The sequence below is a fragment of the Caretta caretta genome, chromosome 20, assembly GCF_965140235.1.
Source record: "Caretta caretta isolate rCarCar2 chromosome 20, rCarCar1.hap1, whole genome shotgun sequence".
Lineage (NCBI taxonomy): Eukaryota > Metazoa > Chordata > Testudines > Cheloniidae > Caretta > Caretta caretta.
The window spans coordinates 1,904,307-1,926,915 of NC_134225.1; the positions used below are offsets into that span (position 1 = coordinate 1,904,307).

Below are 22,609 nucleotides of genomic sequence, written 5' to 3' on the forward strand. Positions count from 1 at the left end.
CTGAGACAATCCCTTGAGGTGCCACTGGTCTAGGGGGCTTCCAGGGTGGCTGGAAAGGCGGTGGCTGGAGAGGGGATAGTAATCAGCTTGAGGATCATCCAGGGCCTTGGCACGAGCGGTTCATAGATCTCTGCTGCATGTAGCTTGCGCTTTGCAGCTGCTGGCTCTGCTAATCTCCTCTCTCCAGTCACTTGCCAGCCCTTCTTTCTGTTTCAGGTCTTCCAGGGTAACAGGAGACAAGGCCAGGGCTACCGGACCCAAGGCCAGCGCCATAACGGCCCCTCCAATCCAGGAAGACACGATAGTACGAACCGGTACAGAAATGGGCCTTGGTATCAGTCCAGTTCCAGGTCTCAGAATTCCCAGTTCCGACCTCCAGGGATTGCTGCTGACCCTGGCCAGACTCATTCCACAGGAACCAGTGGAACTGGTGCTGCATCCCTGGCGAGCCAGCCCATCCCCTCAGCACAGGTGCATCCAGGCGCACCCACCACAGACATCAAGGGGCTCCCACAACGTAAGCCAAGGTCAAGCCAGCCTGAAGAGGCGAATTCCTGAGAGGATCCAGCTCTCCATTCCCTCCGGAGACTCGGCTTGATAACTGGACTGTAGGAAACTCCTAGCTAGAGCTATTAACAAAGGAAAGTTTACACTCCTCTCTTGTGCCACGTTTTTCTCTCCTCCCTTATACGTTTCCTTAATTTTCTTCTCTTTGTGGAAGCTACTTAATGCGTCTCCCTACGCGCTACTGCCGTGTGCCAGGTTCATGCTTTACTGGGAACGCACTCTGCTGCTGCCAGATCTGTGGCTTCCCCTGGGAGCTCCCGGGACCTCCATGGCTCCTTTTCCTTCAGAGTTATCCACAGAACCCCAGGCAGAATCCGAGCCAAAAATAACCTCCCAGTTGTGGCCCTGGGTGAGCCAACCTGTGGGTGGAACCTCAGCCCCCAGCCAGCTCTCACTGGTAACAGCACACAGTTCATGCTGGCAGTGAAGAGGGTCGCTGTGAAATGAGTGCTGGGGCTTCAGCTAGGGTAGCTGCTGATCAGATTGGAGAGAGCCGTGTGGAGTCTGCCTCGCTTTCCTTGGAACTCACCTGAATCTCAGCACAGCCCAGGCCGACATTGGCCCCCCGAATCCCAAACCCTTGCTCGGGACCCTTCCATGGAGCCAAGCAGCAGTTGTGAAGGCCCACGCACACTTCCTGTATAAATTTAGATGTTCCCTATTTTTAATGTTTTGGGGGGGGGGATCTCTTTATTTTATTCACCCCCTGCCCGTCCCTACCCTATCTTGTCCCTAAACTAAATTTATAACCATAACAATTAGCAGTGCTAATCCTAGGTAACACCAGTCAGAGATTGCTCCTGGCATTCTTCATAGTTGTACAAATAAAGACAGTGCTGACGATGGGCATGTTGAACTGTTGTTGTCTGTGCTTTCCTGCAGCAGGGATGGTTCAGTCGCTCCCAAGCTCTGAAAGGATGGGATAATGAGCTTTCTCTTCTGGGGTGAGTGATGGGGACTGGAATCAGGTCTCTGATCGCGTATTCTCAGGCTTACGCAAAATGAGTTGGAGAAACTGATGGGGCTGAAATTCCACATGGGTGATTCGTGTCCTGTTTGTAAGGACAGTAGAAACCCCCCCAGGCTTTGCAGTGACTGCAGCATAATCCCACAGCGGGCTTGTCGACTAGGGTTTGCACCACCCCAGCACTGGCCGGGGTCATCAGCAGGTCTGAGGTGAAGTGCCTAGAATTTAATGAAGACTGAAAATGCCTCATCCCTCGCCTGTTTGTGACAAAATCTGAGCTGTGGCATTGCAGATCAGACAGCGAATGGGAACTCCCAGCTTCCTTCCAGCTGGAGATCTATGCTGGGTTGGAGGAGGCTGGGCATTGTGGAAGGAGGAACAGCGTCCGACTCTTGAAACAGGGACTTCATGTGGAGTCCACATCTGGGTACTTTGACAGTCCCTCTCCCCCGCCTCAAAGGGAGATGCTGACAGCAGCAAAGTCTCTGTGTACACACTGATACGTGAATTACAGCACGGTGGTTGTGATTGCACCAGAGGTAGTGATTTTCTTCTAAGTCCTTGTTTCTGGGTGTCTAGAACATCCTTAACCATTCCTTTGGTGGTGGAATTTCTTATGCCTAGCAGTTAAGTCCGTTCAGGGTTTGAGTCTGGCAGATATTTTTATTAAATAAACCCCCTACTTCGGAGCTTTAAATGTTCCGGTGGTGTCTGTGATCGGATAACGTGGATGGCTCCAGGCTGTTCAGCGTGCCGTCAGCTGGTGAAGTTTGAAAGTGTGCTGTTAAAAAACCCAGTTAAATGTCTGTAAAGTAACACACGTGCAGCTTTGGCATGCCACAAGCTCCTCAGAGGAGAGCCTAGGTCTGACCTGGATTTTCTTTGTCTACACGTGTTTAAAAATGTGCCTTCTTTCCTAGTGTAGACTTGGCCTCAGTCTAAGAACATCTTGGCTTGGCCACGGCAACCTTCTCCACCCAAAGGCACAGGGTATGTTAGTTACCGCCTGGTTTGTGCTGCTGGCTGTGTGTGTGGTTCCCCTCCGCTCTGCTCACACCCAGTCAAATGCAAGGCATCAGGAGAGCCCAGGGAGGGGTTCTCTGACAGCAACTTTTGGGATCAGCTGCGTAGTGTTTGGGTTTCCAGTGCTAGTCATCCAAGTATTTGAATGGAGACTTCCCCACTCCCAAATATGTGACAGGGTCCCCTTAGCTCCAGTGCGTTTGAGACGTGCTGATGAAAAGCTCTGTGCGAATGGAATCCCATTTGCTTTCTGCCCCCTTTTGAGTCTCCAAGGCCTGATCCCTCCCTCTTGCCCCCGGGAGCTTTCATCAATCAAATCGCAGGACTACAAACCCAAAGCACTCGCTCCCTTGCTCCGTTCTTCGCGCTCTCCTGGGTTAATGCTGCTTTTCGCTTGCCGCGGCTTTCCTGGCATTTGGGAGCAAATCAACTTGACAGCCACACCCTCCCCTTCTCTCCCATCCCTGAGTCACTGCAGGGGGGCGGGAGCGGCTGGAAAGGGATTTCGAATGACTCTTCGGGCCTGTGCTGAGGGACCTATTTGAGAGGCAGTGTGGCTGATCTGGTACTGCCTAGGCTCCTGGGTTCTATTCCCTGTCCCCCCCGACTCAGCGGGGCCTCAGCCAAGTCTCTTCGCTCCTGCTTCCCTACCAGTGAAAATGGGGACCGGTTACCTGCTTTGTGCAGCGATGCGGGCGCTAGGAATGTGTGGAGCTGGCCCCAATTTGTCCTTGTCTGTGCAGACAGCAGAGCATGGAATTGTCAACAGCTGAAGTCCTTTACGTTCTTCAGAGGAAACCCCTGCCGTGCAAAATCTTTCTGTTCTTTATCTCCTCAGAAGTGTTAAGGTTCCCCCTGGTTTCCAATACCGACTGGTCTTTCTGGTCATAAATAAACGCCATTAAACCAGCCCTGGGGGCTGCACAGATGTTGCTGCCACTGGCATAGGTACACTTCGCTGCAACAGAGAAGGTGGCTTGAGGGGAGTCCTGAGCAATTGGACATGAACGTACATCTCTAGTAAAGACCCTGTGGGCTCCTCAGTGCACAGGACGGTGAAGATGAGAGCACGGTTAATCAAGATCGCTAGATTCTCCTAGCCGTGCTCAAGCTGTCACCAAGGGCGCACCGCTAAATACGTTGTTTTTAAGTGCAGGGTTTTTTTGCAATTATTTTTCACTCTTCTATCTAATCACAGAAATAATCGTAGGTGCCTCAGTTTTTCAAACCCTGAGCATAAAGCCCCTCCCAGCACTTAAAAGCCCCCCAAATACTCCTGGGGTTTCTGCAACACTTTAGGCTCTTAATTTTTTTAATCCATGATTTTTGTGTGTTGTGAAGGGAGGAGAGATTCTCTTCACAGGATGGAGACAGAAATCGCTGTCCTATAGGCTGCTCATCTGCTGGCCTCAACGCACTTCACAGAGGGTAGTGGTGTTGTCCCCATTTTAAGGATGGGAAAACTGAGGCAAAGTCCAAGTGACTTGCTCAGGAGTCAGAGGTAGAGCCTGGAATAGCGCCAAGCACTCCTGAGTCCCAGCTGAACACCCCATTCCCCTCGTTAAGGGAATTTAAACTGGCCTTCCTTCTTACTAATCTCCCCTTGCAGTTCCAGTAAGCGAATGTCTGTACAAAATCTCACTTTTCATCACTGCGTTGCTTTGGGTTTTGCCCTCAAGGCACCAGCTGCAGACCGAGAGACTGGGCTGGTCAGTGTGTCTTCCTGACTTTCATGTGTTCTGGGTCTCCAAAGAAATTCCGCATCTCTGCTCCTAGCTAGGTTTGTAAAAATCTTTTAAAGCCACCAGAAAGGGTGGGTGGGCTCTGCTCCTCCTGGGAATAGCCCTGCTTGCCCGGCAGGGCCCAGCGCTTGGTGTGCAGACCTGGGGGAGGGTACAGTGGTAACTTCCGATGGCCCTAACCCACATTCGTGCCCCGTTGTGCCGGGGGCTGCACAGTCAGTCTCTGCCCTGAGGGGCTCATGGTATAAATAGACAAGGGGGAGGAGGGGAAGTGACTTGTCCAAGGTCACCTGCAAACTCGGTGGCAGAGCCAGGTCTAGAATCCAGGGCCCCTGAGCCCCAGTCACGTGCCCTGCGCAGTGGCCGGCTGCGTGTCTATTCCAGGGAAATCCCTGCCCGTGTGTTTACATTTAGTGCCAGCTGCTGGAGCGAGGCTCGTTCTGAGTGCAGGCCTGGACCCCGGGGCCCCTTGTTCTCACCCAGGTCCTGAGTCTAGTGCCTGAGAGACTGGGCTCAGTCTCGGTAATGTGGAAATCTCCCTCCTGTCTAGGTTCTTATCCCACCCGCATCTGAGCGGCGCCACCCCCTTCTCCCTCCAGCACCCGGCGCTCACCCCGGGGCTCCGAGTTCTCAGGCCAGCAAGCAGCTGCTGCCCGCAGCTTTCTCTGCTCGAGTGGGAACAGCAGCTGGGGAGGGGTGTTTTGGAGACAGGGGGCTCACCTGACCTGGGAGACAGGGGCACATACTTAAAAAGCGAGCCCTGTCGGCTTAACCTCAAAACCCAGCCCACGTGGGACGCCGGAGAGCATGCTGGGGTGTGTGTTGGAGGAACGTGATCCCCCCCTCGGCACCCGGGGGGCAGGGATTGAGGCCTCTTGCCCCTGCCTGCTGCTCTGCCTCTGACACCAGCTGCCTCGTTCCCGGAGCATCCTGAGCTGCCTCTTCTTCTCTCCCGTTTCACGGCCTAGCTGGCTCGCCCACGGTCCAGCCCACGCAGCGTGCTTGGGATTACAGCCTGCCCTGGCTGACAAAGGCTTTCTCCAAAGGTGGGTGCCCACCCACGCCAGCAGGGGGTGGCATGGGGAGCAGAAGGCAGGGTGGCCCCCCCGCCTCCATGCTGGCACCATGACTGAGCCGAGCTGGCTTGGCTCAGTCCCGCGGCACAGGGGAGAAGCTGCTGCCTTGAGCGTCAAGGACGAACTGTGACGGGTCTTCTCTGTTACTGCTAAAGATGTCGGCCCTGGAAGCCAGGAGGGGCCGCTGGGTGCGTGTCTGTTCTGAGCTCCAGCCAGAAAACCACTCAGCAGTTCCCGCTCCGCGTGCAGCCCATCTCCAGTGTGAGCTCTGATGGGGGCCGTTCCCAGGCCCGGGGTTTTGTCCTGCCTTGGTCGGACTCCCACGTTACAGAGCCCTTGGCTTCTAGCCACATGCCAGGCTGCCACATGTTGCAAACAGAGCAAGGCCCTGATCCTGCAAACGGATGCAGGCTGAGTCACCCCGCCGGCCTATGGGTCCGCAGCAATCAGCTTGCTGGGGTCGGGGTTTATGACCCGGTCCCTGGCCTGTAGGGCTCAAAGGGAACGCTGTGGAGAGAGGGCTAAGTGGGGGCAGGTTTGAAGGAGAAGAGGAAGGGGGCTCGCAGGTTAACAGCAGTGAGGGTCCCTAATCTGCCACCTTTACAATTCCAGGGATAGCCACAGTGAAGGCTGCAGTTTGGCCTGGAGACAGCTCTTTGCTAAAGCAGGAATTGCCGGGCAGCTCCCAGCCAGACCCATCTAGCTCGGTGTCCTACCTCCCCCAGATCAGCACCCGCTGCTCCAAAGGAGGTGCAAAAGACCCTGCAGTGGGAAGCCCTGGGCTGGGCTGACCTGCCCCTGGGGCAGTTCTTCCTACCCTCCTCCCCCTTCCCCGGAGTGAAGGGGATAGACACTTGGTGTGATGCAGCAGGGAGGTGGTTGGATTTACCCTGGGAATGTTAAAGGGGAGTTTCATTGGGGATGGGAGGCTTCCCTTGAGGGAAGATACCTGAGCCAGGAGGGGGGTTGGGGCCAGGTGACCCCTTCTGCCCTGGTGTGACGAAGTGGGACTGTTCTTAATGTTTCCTCTGAATAGTGTGGGGTTGTCACGGAGTCCCTGGGCGATGCTCTGGAACTGCTCCCCATGAAGCCAGTCAGGACTCTGGGGCAGTCGCCTTTCTGTGAGCAGCCTGTCTTCAGGACACGCAGCTCACACAGCTTCCACCTTCCTGGGTCTGACCTCGGAGCATTCAGCATCCTCTGCCCCTCCGTGCGCTTCCCACAGCGAGTCCGCTCAGGCGGGGCTCCTGGGGAAGCCAGAGGGTCCTGCACCCCAACTTCGCAGTCAGACGTGACTCTCAGCCAGCCAGTAAAACAGAAGGTTTATTAGACGACAGGAACATGGTCTAAAACAGAGCTTGCAGGTGCAGAGAACGGGACCCCTCAGCTGGGTCCATTTTGGGGGGCAGTGAGCCAGACAACCACGTCTGCACTTCACTCCATGTCCCAGACAGCCCCAAACTGAAACTCCCTCCAGCCCCTCCTCCTCTGGGCTTTGTTCCTTTCCCGGGCCAGGTGGTCACCTGATTCCTTTGTTCTCCAACCCTTTAGCTCTCACCTTGCAGGGGGGAAGGGCCCAGGCCATCAGTTGCCAGGAAACAGGGTGTCGGCCATTCTCTGTGTCCAGACCCCTGCACACACCTGCCCTCTAGGGCTCTGCAATGATCATACACCCTTACCCCACCACCTAGATACTTAAGAACTGCCTAGGGGAAACTGAGGCACCCCCACAATATTCAGAGGAAACATTAAGAACAGGCCCACTTCGTCACATCTCTCCCCCCTTCGAGATCGAACTGAGCGGGGTCACTTTACCCGGTGACCTGGGGAAGTTTGAAGCCACCAATGTTCCCATGGATGCCCCAGCATCTCTCCCATTCCTTGGTAGGAGTTACACCAGGCCCTTCCAGTTTCACGCCCTCCCTTAGGTCGGGGGTGGTCGATAGCACTAGCAGGCTGCATGTGGGAAGGTTTCTGCAGCCCATGCCCTTTGGCCACCCCAAAACCCCAGGGGGTCAAACTGGGATTGGGTTTTCTCCCAGAGCTCCAGTCTGGAGGGCTGCAATTCGGCCCCCATCTTGACCTGGGCCACATACTGTTCACTTACAGAACTAGCATGGAGACATCCCTTTCCCAACAACCTTGTCTCCCCAACAAGCTGGCCAAACACAGCCACTTGGTTATAGGACGGTATACCTTTCTTAACAGCTTTCACTCCATCTGAGACCTTCTCAAAGCTCTCCACACTGGATCTTTCAACAGGAAAGTCAGTGGATCCATTCACAACAGAAAATTTCTGGCTGTTAGGAACTGAAACTTTCTTGATTAAATCATTTTCACACCCTTCAGTTGCAGTAAACTGCTTGCAAAGACTCCATGAGGATTCCTTTCCCAAGGGCTTTTCTATGCAACAATTCACCCCTCCCAGAAATTCTGCTCTTACCCTCTTTACCTAGGGCTTGCTCTAGGGGAACACTTTCCTGAGCAACTACAGACTCTTTCTGGGTCTCCCTTACATCCAGAATCACCTCTGGCCCATCAGGCGGATTCCTACACAATCCCCTTTCAGGTAAACTTACAGACTTCCTAGATAAAAGGTTAGAAGCATTCTCCTTCCCTTTGCCACACACAAGTTCAGGAATCTTTTCCTTCTTGCTACAGGTTTCCACACCCTCAGTAGGTAACACAATCACACACCTTCATGCTCTCCTTGTGCCCTGGCTAGGATCTCACCCTGATTAGACAGAGTTGCTACACCCTTTCCAACAACACACTAGCAACAGGCAAAATACAAGCACCAGAATTGTCTGGTCTCGGGGATTTTACATAGACCCTAACTGGATGCGACCTAGTTACAGGGCCATTCTCCCGAGCAGACAGAAACTTAGGACCCTTCCCTTCCTGGGCTTTAGCTGAATCCAGAACCAGCTCTGAGACAACTGCACGACCCTCAACCATCACAGGCTGAAAGGCCCCTTCTGTCTGCTCCACAGACCAAGAAGAGCCGGACACACTTTCTCCTTTACCAGACACACAGGTTGGGATCTCATTCCCTTTGTCCCAGCACACAAGGCTGGTCACAGACAACTGCTTGGAGATCAGGGTAGCTCCCTCCATAGGCAAGTCAATACCCCTGACAGACAGAGACCCATTTCCTTCACTGTCCCAATTCTCCACCCAGCTAACAGTAAGGTCCAGGGACTCTCATCTTCCACTCTCCTCGCCTTCCCACCCTGCTGACTGGACACAGCCATCAGCTCACAAGGCTGCCTAGGCTCATCCAAACTTCCCTTACCAAGCACCTTGCCACTCCCCACAGATCCCCTGCCCTGCCTGTGTCTCCCCCCACTCAGCTGGGGTCTCAGCTCCCACTGTGCTCAGCGCTGCCCTTGCTGTCCCAGTGGGGGCAGGCCACTGCTTTCCTCAATGCATCAGAGCCAGCGAGAGTCCCCAGTCTGGTGTGCAAGGGGGCAGGGAGCATCTCTCTGTCCCACCCAGCCCCAGGGGTCTGGTTACAGGCAGGCAGGTAGCCTGAGCCTAGCGGCTCCTCCCTGCTGCCAGCCAGGTCATCTGCATTTTCACTGACCATTTCCCTCTCCACCGATTGGTTCCCTGGATTCAAATTCAAACCCTCGGCAGTTACAGGAACAGGGCCTGGATCCTGTCCCAAAGAGACACAGTCACCCCACAACAGGGTCTCGCAGCTGGTGTCCTGGAGCACCCCAACGACCAGCCAGCCCCACCCCTCCTGGGTCTGCACGGGGATCTGGGCCATAGGCAGGGCGAGGGGCTTCGTCCCTGGGACCCTCACCCAGCTCACACAGCCCCTCAGCATCTGAGGCTGCACCACCCGGGGCCTGACACCAGTTCTCTCTGTCCCAGGATCTCGCCACCCCAGGAATGTCTCCCCATTGACCATCCCCTTCCGCTCCCACTGGGAGTCCGAGGGGCCCGACCCCAGGGAACTCCACACAGACATATAGGTTGGGGTCAGGAGTGGGAGCCTGTCCACCTCCCCACCCATCTGGCTGATGGAGTCTGTGGCCTTGGGACCCAGCAAGGGAGCTAGACACCGGGGTTTTCCGCAGGGTCCCCCTGGTTCAGATCTCCAGCCTGCTCAAAGGCAGTGAGGTGGGCATCCACACCCCCCCCCTTAACTAGGGGCAGCAATTTAGTCTCGAGGTTCCCTGCGGAACTGGCCCCCCGGGATCTATCCCCACTCACCCCGGGGAGGTCCCCTCGGCCTCTCTGCTCCCCCACCGCCAGTTCATGCTGCTGCTGCTTCTGCAGCTCTTTTTCGGGCTCTCGCTGTCTCCCACGGTCCTCTTGCTCTCTCGGACTCAGCTCCAATCCCGTCCGTCTCGATCCCCCGATGGGGAACCCGATCGTGAAGACCCTCGTCTGGTCGGGGACAGGAGTCTTGGCGATGCCTGGCTCCCGCTCCAGCTGCTCCCAGATCCTGCTATAGCCCCATTTGGGGTCAGGAATCTGTTCCTTAGAGCGGTCATCCTCCTCCAGCTGCACAATTAACTCTGCTTTGGTGAGCTTTCCAATGCTCAACCCTCTCTTTTTGCACAGGGTTACAATGTCCTTCTTAAGGAGACGGTGACAGGCCATTACTCCGCTCCTCCCAAGTTGTTGTGGACTCACAGGCCCGTGTGTTCTCAGCTCCCCACGGTTTCCAGGGAGAACCCCTAGTGTGCCAGCCCTTCTCGAGGTCACCACCTCTTTGCCAGGGTCGAGCTGCAGACTCCTCCGCCCCTTGGACTGCTCGCTGCAATCCCCAGGGGAACCCTGTTACTGCAAAAGTCCTTCTCTCTCCCCGGGCCAAGCTGCAGGCTCCTCCGCCCCTGAGACTGCTCACTGCAGTCCCCAGGGGGACCCCATTACTGCACAGTCCTTCTCGCTGGTCACACACTCCCAGGGGTTAACCGCCCCCTGAAACCGCTCCTCTCTGAGCCTTCAGCAGGCCTGGTCCTCGGCAATCCCCCTTCGTGTTACTGCTCCCCAGTCACTTACTGCAGGAAGCACCATCCACGGGGTGCAGTACATCCCACCGCTGCCACCAGTTGTCACGGAGTGACAGGAAACAGGGTGTTGGCCATTCTCTGTGTCCAGACTCCTGCACACACCTGCCCTCTAGGGCTCTGCAATGATCATACACCCTTACCCCACCACCTAGATACTTAAGAACTGCCTAGGGGAAACTGAGGCACCCCCACAATATTCAGAGGAAACATTAAGAACAGGCCCACTTCGTCACAGGGGGTGCCTCAGTTTCCCCTAGGCAGTTCTTAAGTATCTAGGGGGTGGAGTAAGGGTGTATGATCATTGCAGAGCCCTAGAGGGCAGGTGTGTGCAGGAGTCTGGACACAGAGAATGGCCAACACCCTGTTTCCTGGCAACTGATGGCCTGGGCCCTTCCCCCCTGCAAGGTGAGAGCTGAAGGGTTGGAGAACAAAGGAATCAGGTGACCACCTGGCCCGGGAAAGGAACAAAGCCCAGAGGAGGAGGGGCTGGAGGGGGTTTTTCAGTTTGGGGCTGGCTGGGACATGGAGTGAAGGGCAGACGTGGTTGTCTGGCTCACTGCCCCCCAAAATGGACCCAGCTGAGGGGTCCCGTTCTCTGCACCTGCAAGCTCTGTGTTAGACCATGTTCCTGTCGTCTAATAAACCTTCTGTTTTACTGGCTGGCTGAGAGTCACGTCTGACTGCGAAGTTGGGGGGCAGGACCCTCTGGCTTCCCCAGGACCCCGCCTGGGCGGACTCGCAGTGGGAAGCGCACGGCGGGGCAGAGGATGCTGAATGCTCCGAGGTCAGACCCAGGAAGGTGGAAGCTGGGTGAGCTGTGTGTCCTGCAGACAGGCTGCTCACAGAAAGGCGACTGCCCCAGAGTCCTGACTGGCTTCATGGGGAGCAGTTCCCGAGCATCGCCCAGGGACTCCGTGACACCTGGGAACTGGACAAAGGCTGGGGAAGGAGCAAGTGAGAGGCTCGGGGAGACAGCTGGAGGGGTTTCCAGTTTTGGGAGTTGGCTGAGGAAGAGGAGGGAGCTCCCCAGGTCGGGGTCTAATCTCCCTGCCCCCCAGAACAGCTGGACGGAGGGGTCCTGTTTTTATCTACAAGCTCTGGTTTGGACTGTGTTCCTGTCATCTCTAATAAACCTTCTGTTCTACTGGCTGGCTGAGAGTCACGGTAACTAGCAGGAAGTGGGGGTGCAGGGCCCTGACTCCCCCTCACCCTGTGACCCTTGGGCAGTTCAATCCTGTCTGATGTCCCAGTGGATGTTCTCATCCAGATCCACGTCTCATCCTGGGTTGTTTTTTGTATCCTGCTACACTCTTGCTCTCTTGTGGCAGAGAGTTCCACAGGCCAGTTGTGGGCAGATTATTCCATAACACCCCGTAGCCGGTTTCTTGTGGCTTCCTCTGAAGCAGCTGGTGCAAGAGACCGGCTACTCAACGAGGTGGACCCCTGCTCTCATCCCGGCGGGCAGCTCCTGCGTCAGAGAGACACGACCGCCTCCCTACTACCTCGGGTGGAGCGCTGAGGCAGTGAGGACCCAGCCCCGGGGCTCAGGTGGGGCAACCAATGGTGTGATTCTTGGGCTGTTGCTCACGGAAGTGAAGAAATACCGGCTCGGCCCCTGGCTCTGTGGGCCGCGTCCTTAGAGCTCTGGGGGGCTCCCCGAGGACCAGAGCCTGGCACCAAGCCCAGTTCGGGCAGGAGGCTCCTTTCTCCCCGGGATCACCTGGGTAACTTGTTGCCAGGAAACCACCTTGGGCTTGATTCTGAGCTTCTCGAGGGGAAGCCTCCGGTAGTGTCGGGCTGGCCCCCCAGGTGGGTTAGAGCAGCCCTGGATCTGCACTTCCAGTTCCCGCCCTGGGCCCAGGTAGCGCCCCTGCCCTCCTGCCAGGCCCCTACACCTGCTCCCTGTGCCATGGGGCTTCCACCCCCCCTTCACCGCCAGGGCCCAAGGGTACCAGAGAACCAGGCCCTGGACCCTCGCTGTTCGGCCCTGGGCCTGGGAACTCCTAGCTCAAAGCCCCAGGAGGCTGGATTTGATTTGCCCCTAACTTCCCCCTGCAGCCTTGGTGGAGCCAGACACCGCGTGTCGCTCATCCTGGGCGAACGCCCCAGCCCAGCCCAGCCGGGGCTAGTGCCCCAGGATGGGGGGCCCACGGTCTGCTGGTAGCACAGGACCGCCCGGCGGTGTGTGCTTGGCGCTGCACGGCGACAGGGGAAGGCAGGGTCCTGGGGTTTACATAATTCCCGGCCCTGCTGCTTTTGAAACCTGGCAGAGCCAAATGCGACCCCAGCACCCGCTCCCCGTGGTGGGGCTGGGACCCCCCCCCCCTTTGCCATAAGCACTGGTGGGGTGTGGGAGAGGATGATGCGGGGGGGGCCAGCCTGGAGGAGCGAGGTGGGCTGCACCAGGGGGTGCTGGCCAAGGCCCGGCAGACCGATGCTCCCCAGTTTGCTGGGGGGTTGCCCTGTCTCTGCTCAAGGATGGGGAAGGAGCCTGGCCCCTCCTGCATCCTGCCGCTGGGGGGCAGGGCGCAAAGAGGGGGCCCCTGGGGTCACGCACCCCCCATGCCCGTCTGTGGCAAAGCCAGGGGAAGAACCCAGGAGTCCTGACTCCAGCCCCCCCAGCTGGGACTGGAACCCAGGAGCCCTTGGCCGGGGCGGCCCGATGCCTGTAACCGCGGAGCAGGGGGCGGCTCTGCCCCTCCGCTTGGCTTGGGGGCCGCCCGGCTGCGGGGTATCCCCGGCCCCGGCCCCGCCCCAGCCGGGCTCCCGGCGGCGCCGAGCGGAGCAACTTCGGCGGCGAGCCCCGCCCGGGAGCGTTTCCACGCGGCTCCGGAGCCAGGGCGGCGCGGCGGGACTGAGCTGCCCGGGGCAGCCGCGCTGGGAGCCGGGGAGGGGGCGCGGGGCTGGCCGGGGGCGGCGCCCCGGGCGGGCGCCGACGGGCGGGCTCGGAAGCGCGGCGGAGGCGGGACGCGCTGAGCTGTGCCCTGGCCGGGGGCTCGGGAAAAGCTCGCCGGGGCCGGGGCTTGCGAGCCCGGGATTCTCCGCTCGCCCCGGGGCTGGGCCGGTGCAGCGGGGCGCTGGGGCGGCCCCTTCCCGGGGCACTGGACGGTGCGGCCGGCGGCTCTGCTCCGGGGCGCTGGGGGAGCCCTCGGCTCGGGCCCCCCCGCTGGGCCGAGCGACTCGCCCCTCTCCCGCCAGCACAGCCCGGGGGGGTCGGTTATCCGCAGATTTAACCCGAACCCCCCCCGGGGGGAGGCGCGGCGGCTCCGCGGCTCGGACCCACTGCGGGATGGAGGGAGCCTTCCCCGCGTCCTGACATGCCCGCCGCCATGCGGGGGCTGCTGGCCCCCCAGAACACCTTCCTGGACACCATCGCCACCCGCTTCGATGGGACACGTGAGTCACCCCCTGGCGCCCATCGCCCGCGCATCTGGGCGTCCTGAGCGGGGGCTCCCCCTTCCAGCCCAGGCAGGGAACCGAGCGCTGGGAGGGGGAGACGGGTCCGCCCGCGAGGGGGTTTCAAGGCACTGGCCCTGGGGGGAGGAATCGGCGCCGCAGCCCCTGTGACCGTCTCCCTGGGACACGGGACGGGCTGGCTTGATCTGGGGGGTTGTTTTCAGTGGGACCTTCTGACTCCCAAATGCTTCTGAGGCTGAACTAGGGTGATGGCCCGGCAAGCCTGGGGCCCCGCTGCCGGGCTGGGCCTGTCGGTGGCTATGCCCAGGGGTGGGTGGGGGGGTGCGTGGAAGGCATTTTGCGCCAGATCCAAAGTCTGGCGAAATCCACCGGAGTCATCTGGTTATTGGAGTGTCTCCTCTTCACCCCCGAGCGACCTAAGTTACACCGGCCCACGCGGTAGCGGCCAGTGTGGACACCCGGCGCCTCTCGGGTGGGTTTGTCTCTGCAGGACCCGGACACAGGGGTTTTCCCCTGGCTGGGCTGTGGGGAGAGAACCCAGATCTCAGTGGCTGGCGCTAGGGGAACTTTCAGGCCAATTTCATTTGCTCGGAGGGATTGAAAACCCCCTTGGCCTGAGGCCAGGTCTGCTGGGCAGGGTCAGGCCTGAGGCGTAAAGGTGCGGGAGCCAGGCCCCTCAGGGCTGCCAAAGTGGGTTCGTGGGCCTGAGAGCTCCAGCCGCAACCGCTGGTCGGTCCCCCAGGGATTTGGAGAAGCCAAGTCCTGAAGGTGCGGGAGGGGAGGGGGAAACCCATAGGAGCGATTTAATTCCCCCCCTGGCGGAGCGGAGTGACAATGTCTTTAGGGGCTTTTAAACTGGAGGTGCAAAAAACCCACCCGGCGATAATCTATAGATACAACGGCCCCCTTGTGTAATACTTAGTAACATCACAGCAGCAGGGCTGGTCGGTAACTTGAGCATTATCCCAGCCAACCCAGGCAGATCTCTCTCCTATAGACACACACAGCGACACACACACACACACAGAGTGACACACACACAGCGACACACACACACACACACAGTGACAGACACACAGAGTGACACACACACAGCGACACACACAGCGACACAGGGACACACACAGAGCGACACACACATAGACACACAGCGACACACACAGACACACAGAGTGACACAGACACACAGCGACACACACAGACACACAGCGACACACACACACAGAGCGACACACACACAGCGACACACACACAGACACACACAGAGCGACACACACACACAGAGTGACACACACAGACAGAGTGACACACACACACAGCGACACACACACACAGAGCGACACACACAGACACACACAGAGTGACACACAGCGACACACACACACAGCGACACACACACACAGAGAGAGACACACACAGAGAGACACACACACACAGACACAGAGAGACACACACACACAGAGCGACACACACAGACACACACACAGTGACACACACACACAGAGCGACACACACAGACACACACAGAGTGACACACAGAGCGACACACACACAGACACACACAGACACACAGAGTGACACACACACAGAGCGACACACAGCGACACACACACACAGAGCGACACACACACACACACACACAGCGACACACACACACAGAGCGAGCTCCTGTTACACTGGGTGCAATTCAAGGTGAAGGCAGCAACTTCCAACGTGAGTTACAAACTCCTGTGAACTGGTTTGGCCCCTGCCCGCTGTGGCCCTTCAAGGAAAAATCCCCAGATGTGGAGTTTCCACCCGAAGCAGCTGCTATTTTCTCTTCTTTTTTGGAAACGTGAGACCCGGGTTTGCAAACCAGCGGCTCTTGGCCAGGAGAAGTCACCTCCGTCCCGCCCCGGAGCCGAAAGGCCAGCGTCGCTGGTGGCCGGCCAGAGGCAGCCGGTGCCCCTGACCCCCCTCGTTTGTGAGCTCAGCTGGCTAGCGGAACTGCGCAAGCAGCGTTTGCTCCTCTCCTCCGGGAAGAAAGGAGCGATCCCCTCTCGTAACGCCAGAGAGAAAGTAGAAACCAGGTCTGCGTGGCCCACAAGGGTCCTGGGGGATTCTCCAGCCCGGAGGGTGTTGGATCAAGACGGCTGGTTTTCTAGATCTGCTCTGGGAATTACTTTGGGGCAGGAGGACAGACCGGACCACAATGGTTCCTTCTGGCCTTGAAATCTAACCCAAGGAGCCGTCGTAACAGAATATGCACACACAGTGCTGTGCAATTACACACCAGCCACACCCACAGCGCTGTGTGTGTGTGTAGAGTTCCCACGCACCGCGGCCGCTCCGCTCTTGGGTGTGTAGAGACCCAGCCTGTTGCTGGGGGTGGGGGGTACAATATGTGATATTCACACTCATGAATCATCCTACTGCTCTGCTGCTGTGCACACGTGCGACTATGGGCCATCTCATACCTCCCAGAGGGCTGCTGCAAAGCTGTGTGTGTCTGGTGTCATGGCCACACGAGTGAGTGTGTCTGCATACCACACACAATGCAGCACCACTCTTGTAATGACCTGCAATCGGCAGATATACACCTAGCCCGCGTAGCTTCTCTATGTCTGTGTCAAGTGTGCACAGAGGTGTAAATAGTTACATGTATGCACACACATGTATGTACAGAGTATTCCTGCTCCAGGCGTACTGGGGTGCCTGAATCGTGCATGCAGAGCATGTGTGTACACACACACACAGTGTCGATGTGTATATGTACAAGATATAAACAACACACAAACCTGCATTGCACGGACATTGACGGTGCAAAGCCAAGCATTCTGAAGGTTGGAAATGCCAGAGGCCTGTGGCATTTCCACGCACACACACTCCCCCCACACCCCGAGCCCTGGCTCGCTCTCTGTGCTGGATGGCCTGTTTCCCGGGGCCAAGCAGGGCTACGCAGTAAGTGGGGCTGTCTATAAGGTCACTGGCTCTTGAGCTGCAGCAAAGGAGGGTCTCATGGGTACGGCAGCTGAATGCTGCCCTGGAGAGCTGGATTCTGTCCCGGCCTCTGCCACCGAGTCCCTGGGCGGTGCTGGGCATGTCACTGACAGCATAAACGGTGGTAGGTCCCCCCCCCCGCAGACGTCTCAGGTTCTGGGTGTCCAGTATCAGCCAGCTGGAGCCCGAGTTGCAGGAGTGCTGAGTGTTGGCCGAGGAGCGTGGCCTGGCCTGGAGGAGTGAGCCCCAGGTTCGGAGTCAGGCGGTCCTGAGGGCTAATTCTGCCCCGATGCATGTGGTGGCCGGGGACAAGTCTCTGTTTGCCTGGCTCTCCGGGGGGGACCACGGTGCTGTCAGGGTCAGGGCTCTTGATGGGGCAGCGAGGGCACCTGAGGAAAGACCGGGAGGAAACAGGCGTCTCTGTTCCTCGCCACAATGGCAGGAGCTGCTGCCTGAGCAGGGTACAAATATTGAACCGTGACCTCATTCCCTGGGCCCTGCGTGTGGCCAGGGCTACCAGGCCCATGTGCTGGGCGGGGGGTTGGCAGGAGAGAGCCCAGCTTGGGTCTCCCTGTTCCCCAGGCCTTTCCCGTGCACCTTGCAGCTGCTTCAGCGGGACACGGGCCCAGCGCGGGGGAGTGTTCACGTCCCAGGAAGATTTTGCCCTGCTGATGACACAAGCTGGGGTGGGTGGATGATCGGGTTTGAGCGAACGTTTCAGGCATCGTTTTACAGCAGCAAGTGGGTCCTTTGGGGAAGTTTAACGCTGTCCTCACAGCAGTCAGCCCTTCCTCTTCTGCTATAGTCCTGCAATGGATCCTTGGCCGTGCCGATCTCTGCGGGGGATTGGCACCTCACCCGCCAGCCCTCTGGCCTGGCTTCCTGAATTCGAACCCAGCCCCGAAGCTCCCACCCCAGGTGTTCTGCAGAGCAGCGAATGAGTTCAGCACCTCGGCCAGCTCCCCGGGTTCCTTACAGCCCCGCAGGGCCAATCCGCGTTGTGGGAGGCCTGGGCCGGGCTCAGGCGCTCCCCAAATCCCCAGTAGAAACAGAGCTTCTAGGGATGGTGTCCCTGGCCTCTGTTTGCCAGAGCTGGGAATGGGCGAGGGATGGATCACTTGATGAGTCCCTGCTCTGTTCATTCCCTCGGGTGCCCCTGGCACTGGCCGCCGTCGGACAACAGGACACTGGGCTGGATGGACCTTGGGTCTGACCCAGTCTGGCCGTTTTTATTTCTGAGCTTCTCTGTGGAGCTTGGAGCCCTCCGGACGTGAGTCTGGCTTGGAGTTCCTGGGGCCGGCAAACATCTGGCACCGGGACAGCTGGACTCGCGGTTCAGAATCGGAACTGGCTCCTGGGTTTGGTTCCCAGCTCTGCCACGGACGCGTCATCGCTCTGTACTTCAGTTTCCCCTTGTCACGGAGTCCCTGGGCAATGCTCGGGAACTGCTCCCCAGGAAGCCAGTCAGGACTCTGGGGAAGTCTCCTCTCGGGGAGCAGCCTGTCTGCAGGACACACAGCTCACCCGGCTTCCACCTTCCTGGGTCTGACCCCGGAGCCTTCACCTCCTCTGCCCCTCCCTGCGCTTCCCACAGCGAGTCCGCTCAGGCGGGGCTCCTGGGGAAGCCAGAGGGTCCTGTCCCCCAACTCCGCAGTCAGACGTGACTCTCAGCCAGCCAGTAAAACAGAAGGTTTATTAGACGACAGGAACATGGTCTAAAATGGAGCTTGTAGGTGCAGAGAACCGGACCAGGGCCCCCTGCTCACTGCAGGGCCGGCCTGAGGCTCCCTCCTCCTGCTTTGCCAGCCCAGAGTCTCCCCCTCCCTCTCCAGGGCGAATCTTGCAGAGGCATCCATTGGCTGCCCCTCGTGCCATGAGCGCGTCAGGCCTCAAAGTGAGGCCGGGTTCAGTTGAGTCGCTCTGGGGCTGGGAGACCTCTAAGCAAAACCCCAGGCCTTGCGGGGAGCGGGGGGGACTCACTACGGGGCGCTCGTCCCTCCATCAGTGCCCCAGTGTGGCGCTAGGGGGCGCTGTGCAGCGGGGAGCGGCTCAGTAGGGGGCGCTCTCCCCTGGCAGTCAGCTCTGAGCCCAGGGCCGCGCTAGGGGGCCCGTGCTGTGGGGGCGGAGAGGGGCTCAGTAGGGGACTGACCCCACCATCCCCCAGTGCTAGGGGGTGCCAACTTTCAGATGAACGGTGTCTCGCGGAGGGGCAGGCTCCCGCCCCCAGCTCTGGCAGTTCCCCGTGCCCACGGGGCTGGGTTTGGGAGCGAAAGTCTGTGGCGTGTTCCCCCCTCCCCATGCAAAGCTACTCCCCCAGGCTGGGGCATATGCGTCCCCTCCCCCCCCAGCACCCGCTCTCAGCTGCAGGACGCAGGACTGTGGGGAGACCAGCCCGGCCCCAGCCCCGAGCGAGCGCTCGCCCCGAGTTTGTTCTGCAGGCAGACTAGTTTCCCTGAGTAGGCGGAAGGATATGGTTATAGACAGCAGCACGTGGTGTCCCCGGGTATAAATAGCCCTGTGCTGGGGCCGGGCCCTGGGGAAGCAGGAGCTGGGGGGCGGGGCAGGCTGCATGACTGTCCCCCCGCCCTGCGCCCCCGCACACGCCGGCTCTCACGCACACGTGTGCTGCTCGCGCGGGATCACATCCCACCCCAGGGCCAAGCCCCGTGGGGCCGAGCGGGTTCACCTGAGCCTGGCTGGGAGCAGCCCAAGCTGGGTCCTGGGGGAGGCCTGGCCTCTGCTCGGGGTGGGATGTAGGGGAGCCAGGTGGGAAAGGGGGGTGGGGGAAGGGGTGATTTTGTCTTAAACCCAGACGGCTGCGAGCTACAGGGAGCAACCCCGGCCCAGGCCCAGCCCCGGTCTGCTGATTTTGTCCCTGAGGTGAAGCTCTGAGCTGGGGGGTGCCTGGCTGGGGCTGGGAGCCAGGATGCTTGGGGTCTAGGCCCTGCTCTGGGGGGCCGCGTTCAGAGCCCTTGGAGCGGGAGACGTGGGGTCCGTTCCCAGCTCTAGCGCTGACCTGCAGGGTGACTTTGGACAATTACCAGCTCCTCTCTGCCTCAGTTTCCCCATGCTCCAGACACTCTGCTTCTCCATGCCCCCTTCCCGGCTGGCTGGGGACGGAAGGCAATCGTTGCTCAGGGAGCTGGTGTGCTATAAATACCCGAGCCCCCTTCCCCCCCCGGCTTGCAGTGAGTAACATCAGCAGGCAAATTACAGAGCAAGGCCTGGCGCCCGCAGCACCCAGCCATGCTGCTCGCGGGCACACGCCGTGCTGAGCTCGGCTGTCAGCCTGGGGCAAGCAGGGGTGTAGTGAGGAGCCGGCCAGGCCCCAATTCCCTTGGAATTGTCAGGGGGTGCAGGTCGCTGAGCCCTGAGACGAGCCTGGGTTTCAATGTGGGGGGCCCCCGGGCTGGGGTCAGATCCCCGGAGGCGGGTTCCCCAGGCGAGGCCCAGGGGCCTGGGTGTAAACAGCGGAGACTGCGAACGTGGCTCCGGGGCTCGTGCAGGCCGGACCCGCGTGGGCTGATGCCAGACGCTCCGGGCTTTTCCCTGCACCCTTCTCAGCCCCAAGCCCGGGGGCAGCTGTGGCGGAGGTGGGGCACGGCTGCAGTTTAGTGGCACGTGGCAACGCCGCCCAGGGACTGCTCAGTGCTGAAATGCTCCCCACCCCTGGGACGTAACCATCTTGCCCAGGGTCTGTGGGTCAGACTGCGGGTGAGGGTGGTTTATGCCTCGTCTGAAAGCTCCCATTCGGGCACCTGCTCTCTCTGCAGCGCCTGGGCTCAGAGCCACGCTGGGGGGGTGGGGGGGGGTTGAAGGCCTAGCAAGGGAGAAGTCTCCTCGGGCCCTCTGAAGGCTGGAGCCCCAGGCTGGGGTATCCCCTCGGGGACTGGCCTCTGGCTTGGAGCTGGGGGAGGAGATGCAGCCGGCCGGGGAGTGTGGGTAGCTCTCCACCCTGGCGGGCTGGCCTGGCTCCCCGAGGGGATCCCATCGTCTCTGCGCTCCTGGGGAGCCCCGGCCACATGGACCCGCCGGAGCCTTGGCCATGACCCCAGGGACAGGGTGAGGTGCCCTGGCCAAGGCCCCTGTGGTGGCAGGAGATTGATCCGGGGAGGTGCCCCAGTGCCCAGCCACCGACAACCCCTCCGCCCTGGCTGTTCCCATCCCCCATGGGGCCAGAGCACGAGCTGGGCATTAAAATCCTCTTCCTGTGACCAGCCCGAGTCCCGGGCAGAGCCCGCGAGCCCAGCCTGGGCTGGAAAACAACTGCGGACACTGCAAAGACACAGCCCCCCAGCCCGAGCCCCGTGAGCCCCCGTCAGCTGGCCCGGGCCGGCACCTGGGTCCGGTGGGGCCGCGGCCCAGCTGGTGTCGCGGGCTGGGGCAGGAGCCAGGCCGAGCGCTCTCAGCTGTTGTGTTGTCTAAGCACCAGGCCCATCTGGGAGCCCCCAGGGGTGGACTTTGCGGCTCAGCCAGGCTGGGGTGCAGCAACGCTGCCTCTCAGGGGAGCCCCTCCTGCCGATGAGCCCAATTAGCCGGGGGAGCCGCCCCCGGGGGGCCTGTTACCTGGGGTGATTTACAGCCGCAGCCCAGGAACAGAGCCCGGGAAACAGGCAGCTTGTGGACCCTGGGGAGGGGCTGGGCTCCGGTGTGTGCTGGTTTGATCAGATGGGGGGGTGCCCCCTCCCCCCAAAATCCCCTTGAGTTTTGGGAACCCGTTTTACATTCCACAGCGGGGCAGGAACCCCCTCTCCCCCCAAACCGCCCCCAGCCAGGCCCTCATCTGCAGCAAGGTCCCCAGGGCCGGGGGCAGGGGGGGCTCCAGGTTTGAAAACTCCCCGGGGGGGGTAGGCTGGAAGCAGCAGTTCTCTCCCCCCCAGCCCCCACCATGCTTGTGCCCCCCGCGCTGCTGTTCAAATGCAAATGTATGCAAATGAGGCCAGGCTGGGAGTGGGCTCCAGCTCTCAGCTGGTGCAAACGAGGCAGGTTCTGTCCAAATGGCAGAGGGATGACTAACCGCGCCGGGAGCCGCGGGGTAAAAATATCCCGAGCGGAGCCTGCGGGTTCAGACGCCCCCGGGCACCTGGCAAGAGGGGGGTGGGGCAGCGGATGGGCCCCTGGGCTGCTGTTTATTACAGAGCCCCCCTCCCCGGCAAGGTCACAGACCCCTCCCCTTGCCCCAGCCTTCCAGTCCCGCCTACCCCCCCCCCCCCCCGCAGGACCCACCGGCCTGGCGCTCCCCCCGCCCTGCTCCGTGCCCACCCCCAGTCTTGCCCCAGTGCTGGCCGCGCTGCCAGGCCCGGGTGCCCATCCCCACGCTGGTGTCTTGCAGACAGTAACTTTGTGCTGGGCAATGCCCAGGTGTGCAGTGCCTTCCCGGTGGTGTACTGCTCCGACGGCTTCTGCGACCTGACGGGCTTCTCGCGGGCCGAGGTCATGCAGCATTGCTGTGCCTGCAGCTTCCTCTACGGGCCCGACACCAGCGAGCTCGTCCGCCAGCAGATCCGCAAGGCCCTGGACGAGCGCCAGGAGTTCAAGGCCGAGCTGATCCTGTACAGGAAGAGCGGTGAGTGAGCGGGACGGGACAGGCCCTACAGGACAGGGACCACCACCACCAGCAGACTCTTTGCAGCTGCAGCTGGGAGCCAGGACTCCTGGGTTCTCTCCCCAGCTCTGCCCTGCTGCGCACGCTCAGAGGCAAGTCCCTCTCCTGCTCTGTGCCTCAGTTTCCCCTTCAGTTCTGGCGGGAGGGGGGTTGGGAGGGCTAATCCCCTTGGCTCCCTGTGGGGGGAGAGGGGTGTGCACAGT

At 60.0% G+C, this 22,609-nt stretch overlaps 2 protein-coding genes across 14 annotated transcripts in view; both read left to right on the forward strand.

The window, feature by feature from the left end:
- The window catches only part of SPATS2 (spermatogenesis associated serine rich 2), a 43,437-nt gene extending 42,014 nt beyond the window's left edge, over positions 1 to 1,423 (forward strand). For all 4 annotated transcript variants that reach the window (XM_048831548.2, XM_048831549.2, XM_048831546.2 and 1 more), the window contains one exon: positions 217 to 1,423. In XM_048831548.2, the coding sequence (XP_048687505.1) occupies positions 217 to 558 (342 nt within the window). In that variant the 3' untranslated portion in view covers positions 559 to 1,423. The remainder of the gene's footprint in view (positions 1 to 216) is intronic.
- A 9,218-nt stretch (positions 1,424 to 10,641) lies between these two features.
- The window catches only part of KCNH3 (potassium voltage-gated channel subfamily H member 3), a 29,250-nt gene continuing 17,282 nt past the window's right edge, over positions 10,642 to 22,609 (forward strand). For 3 of the 10 annotated variants that reach the window (XM_075121569.1, XM_048831524.2, XM_048831526.2), the window contains exon 1: positions 19,584 to 22,367. In XM_075121569.1, coding sequence (XP_074977670.1) covers positions 21,911 to 22,367 — 457 coding nt within the window. In that variant the 5' untranslated portion in view covers positions 19,584 to 21,910. The other 7 variants (XM_048831525.2, XM_048831528.2, XM_075121571.1 and 4 more) reach the window with 6 other exon arrangements.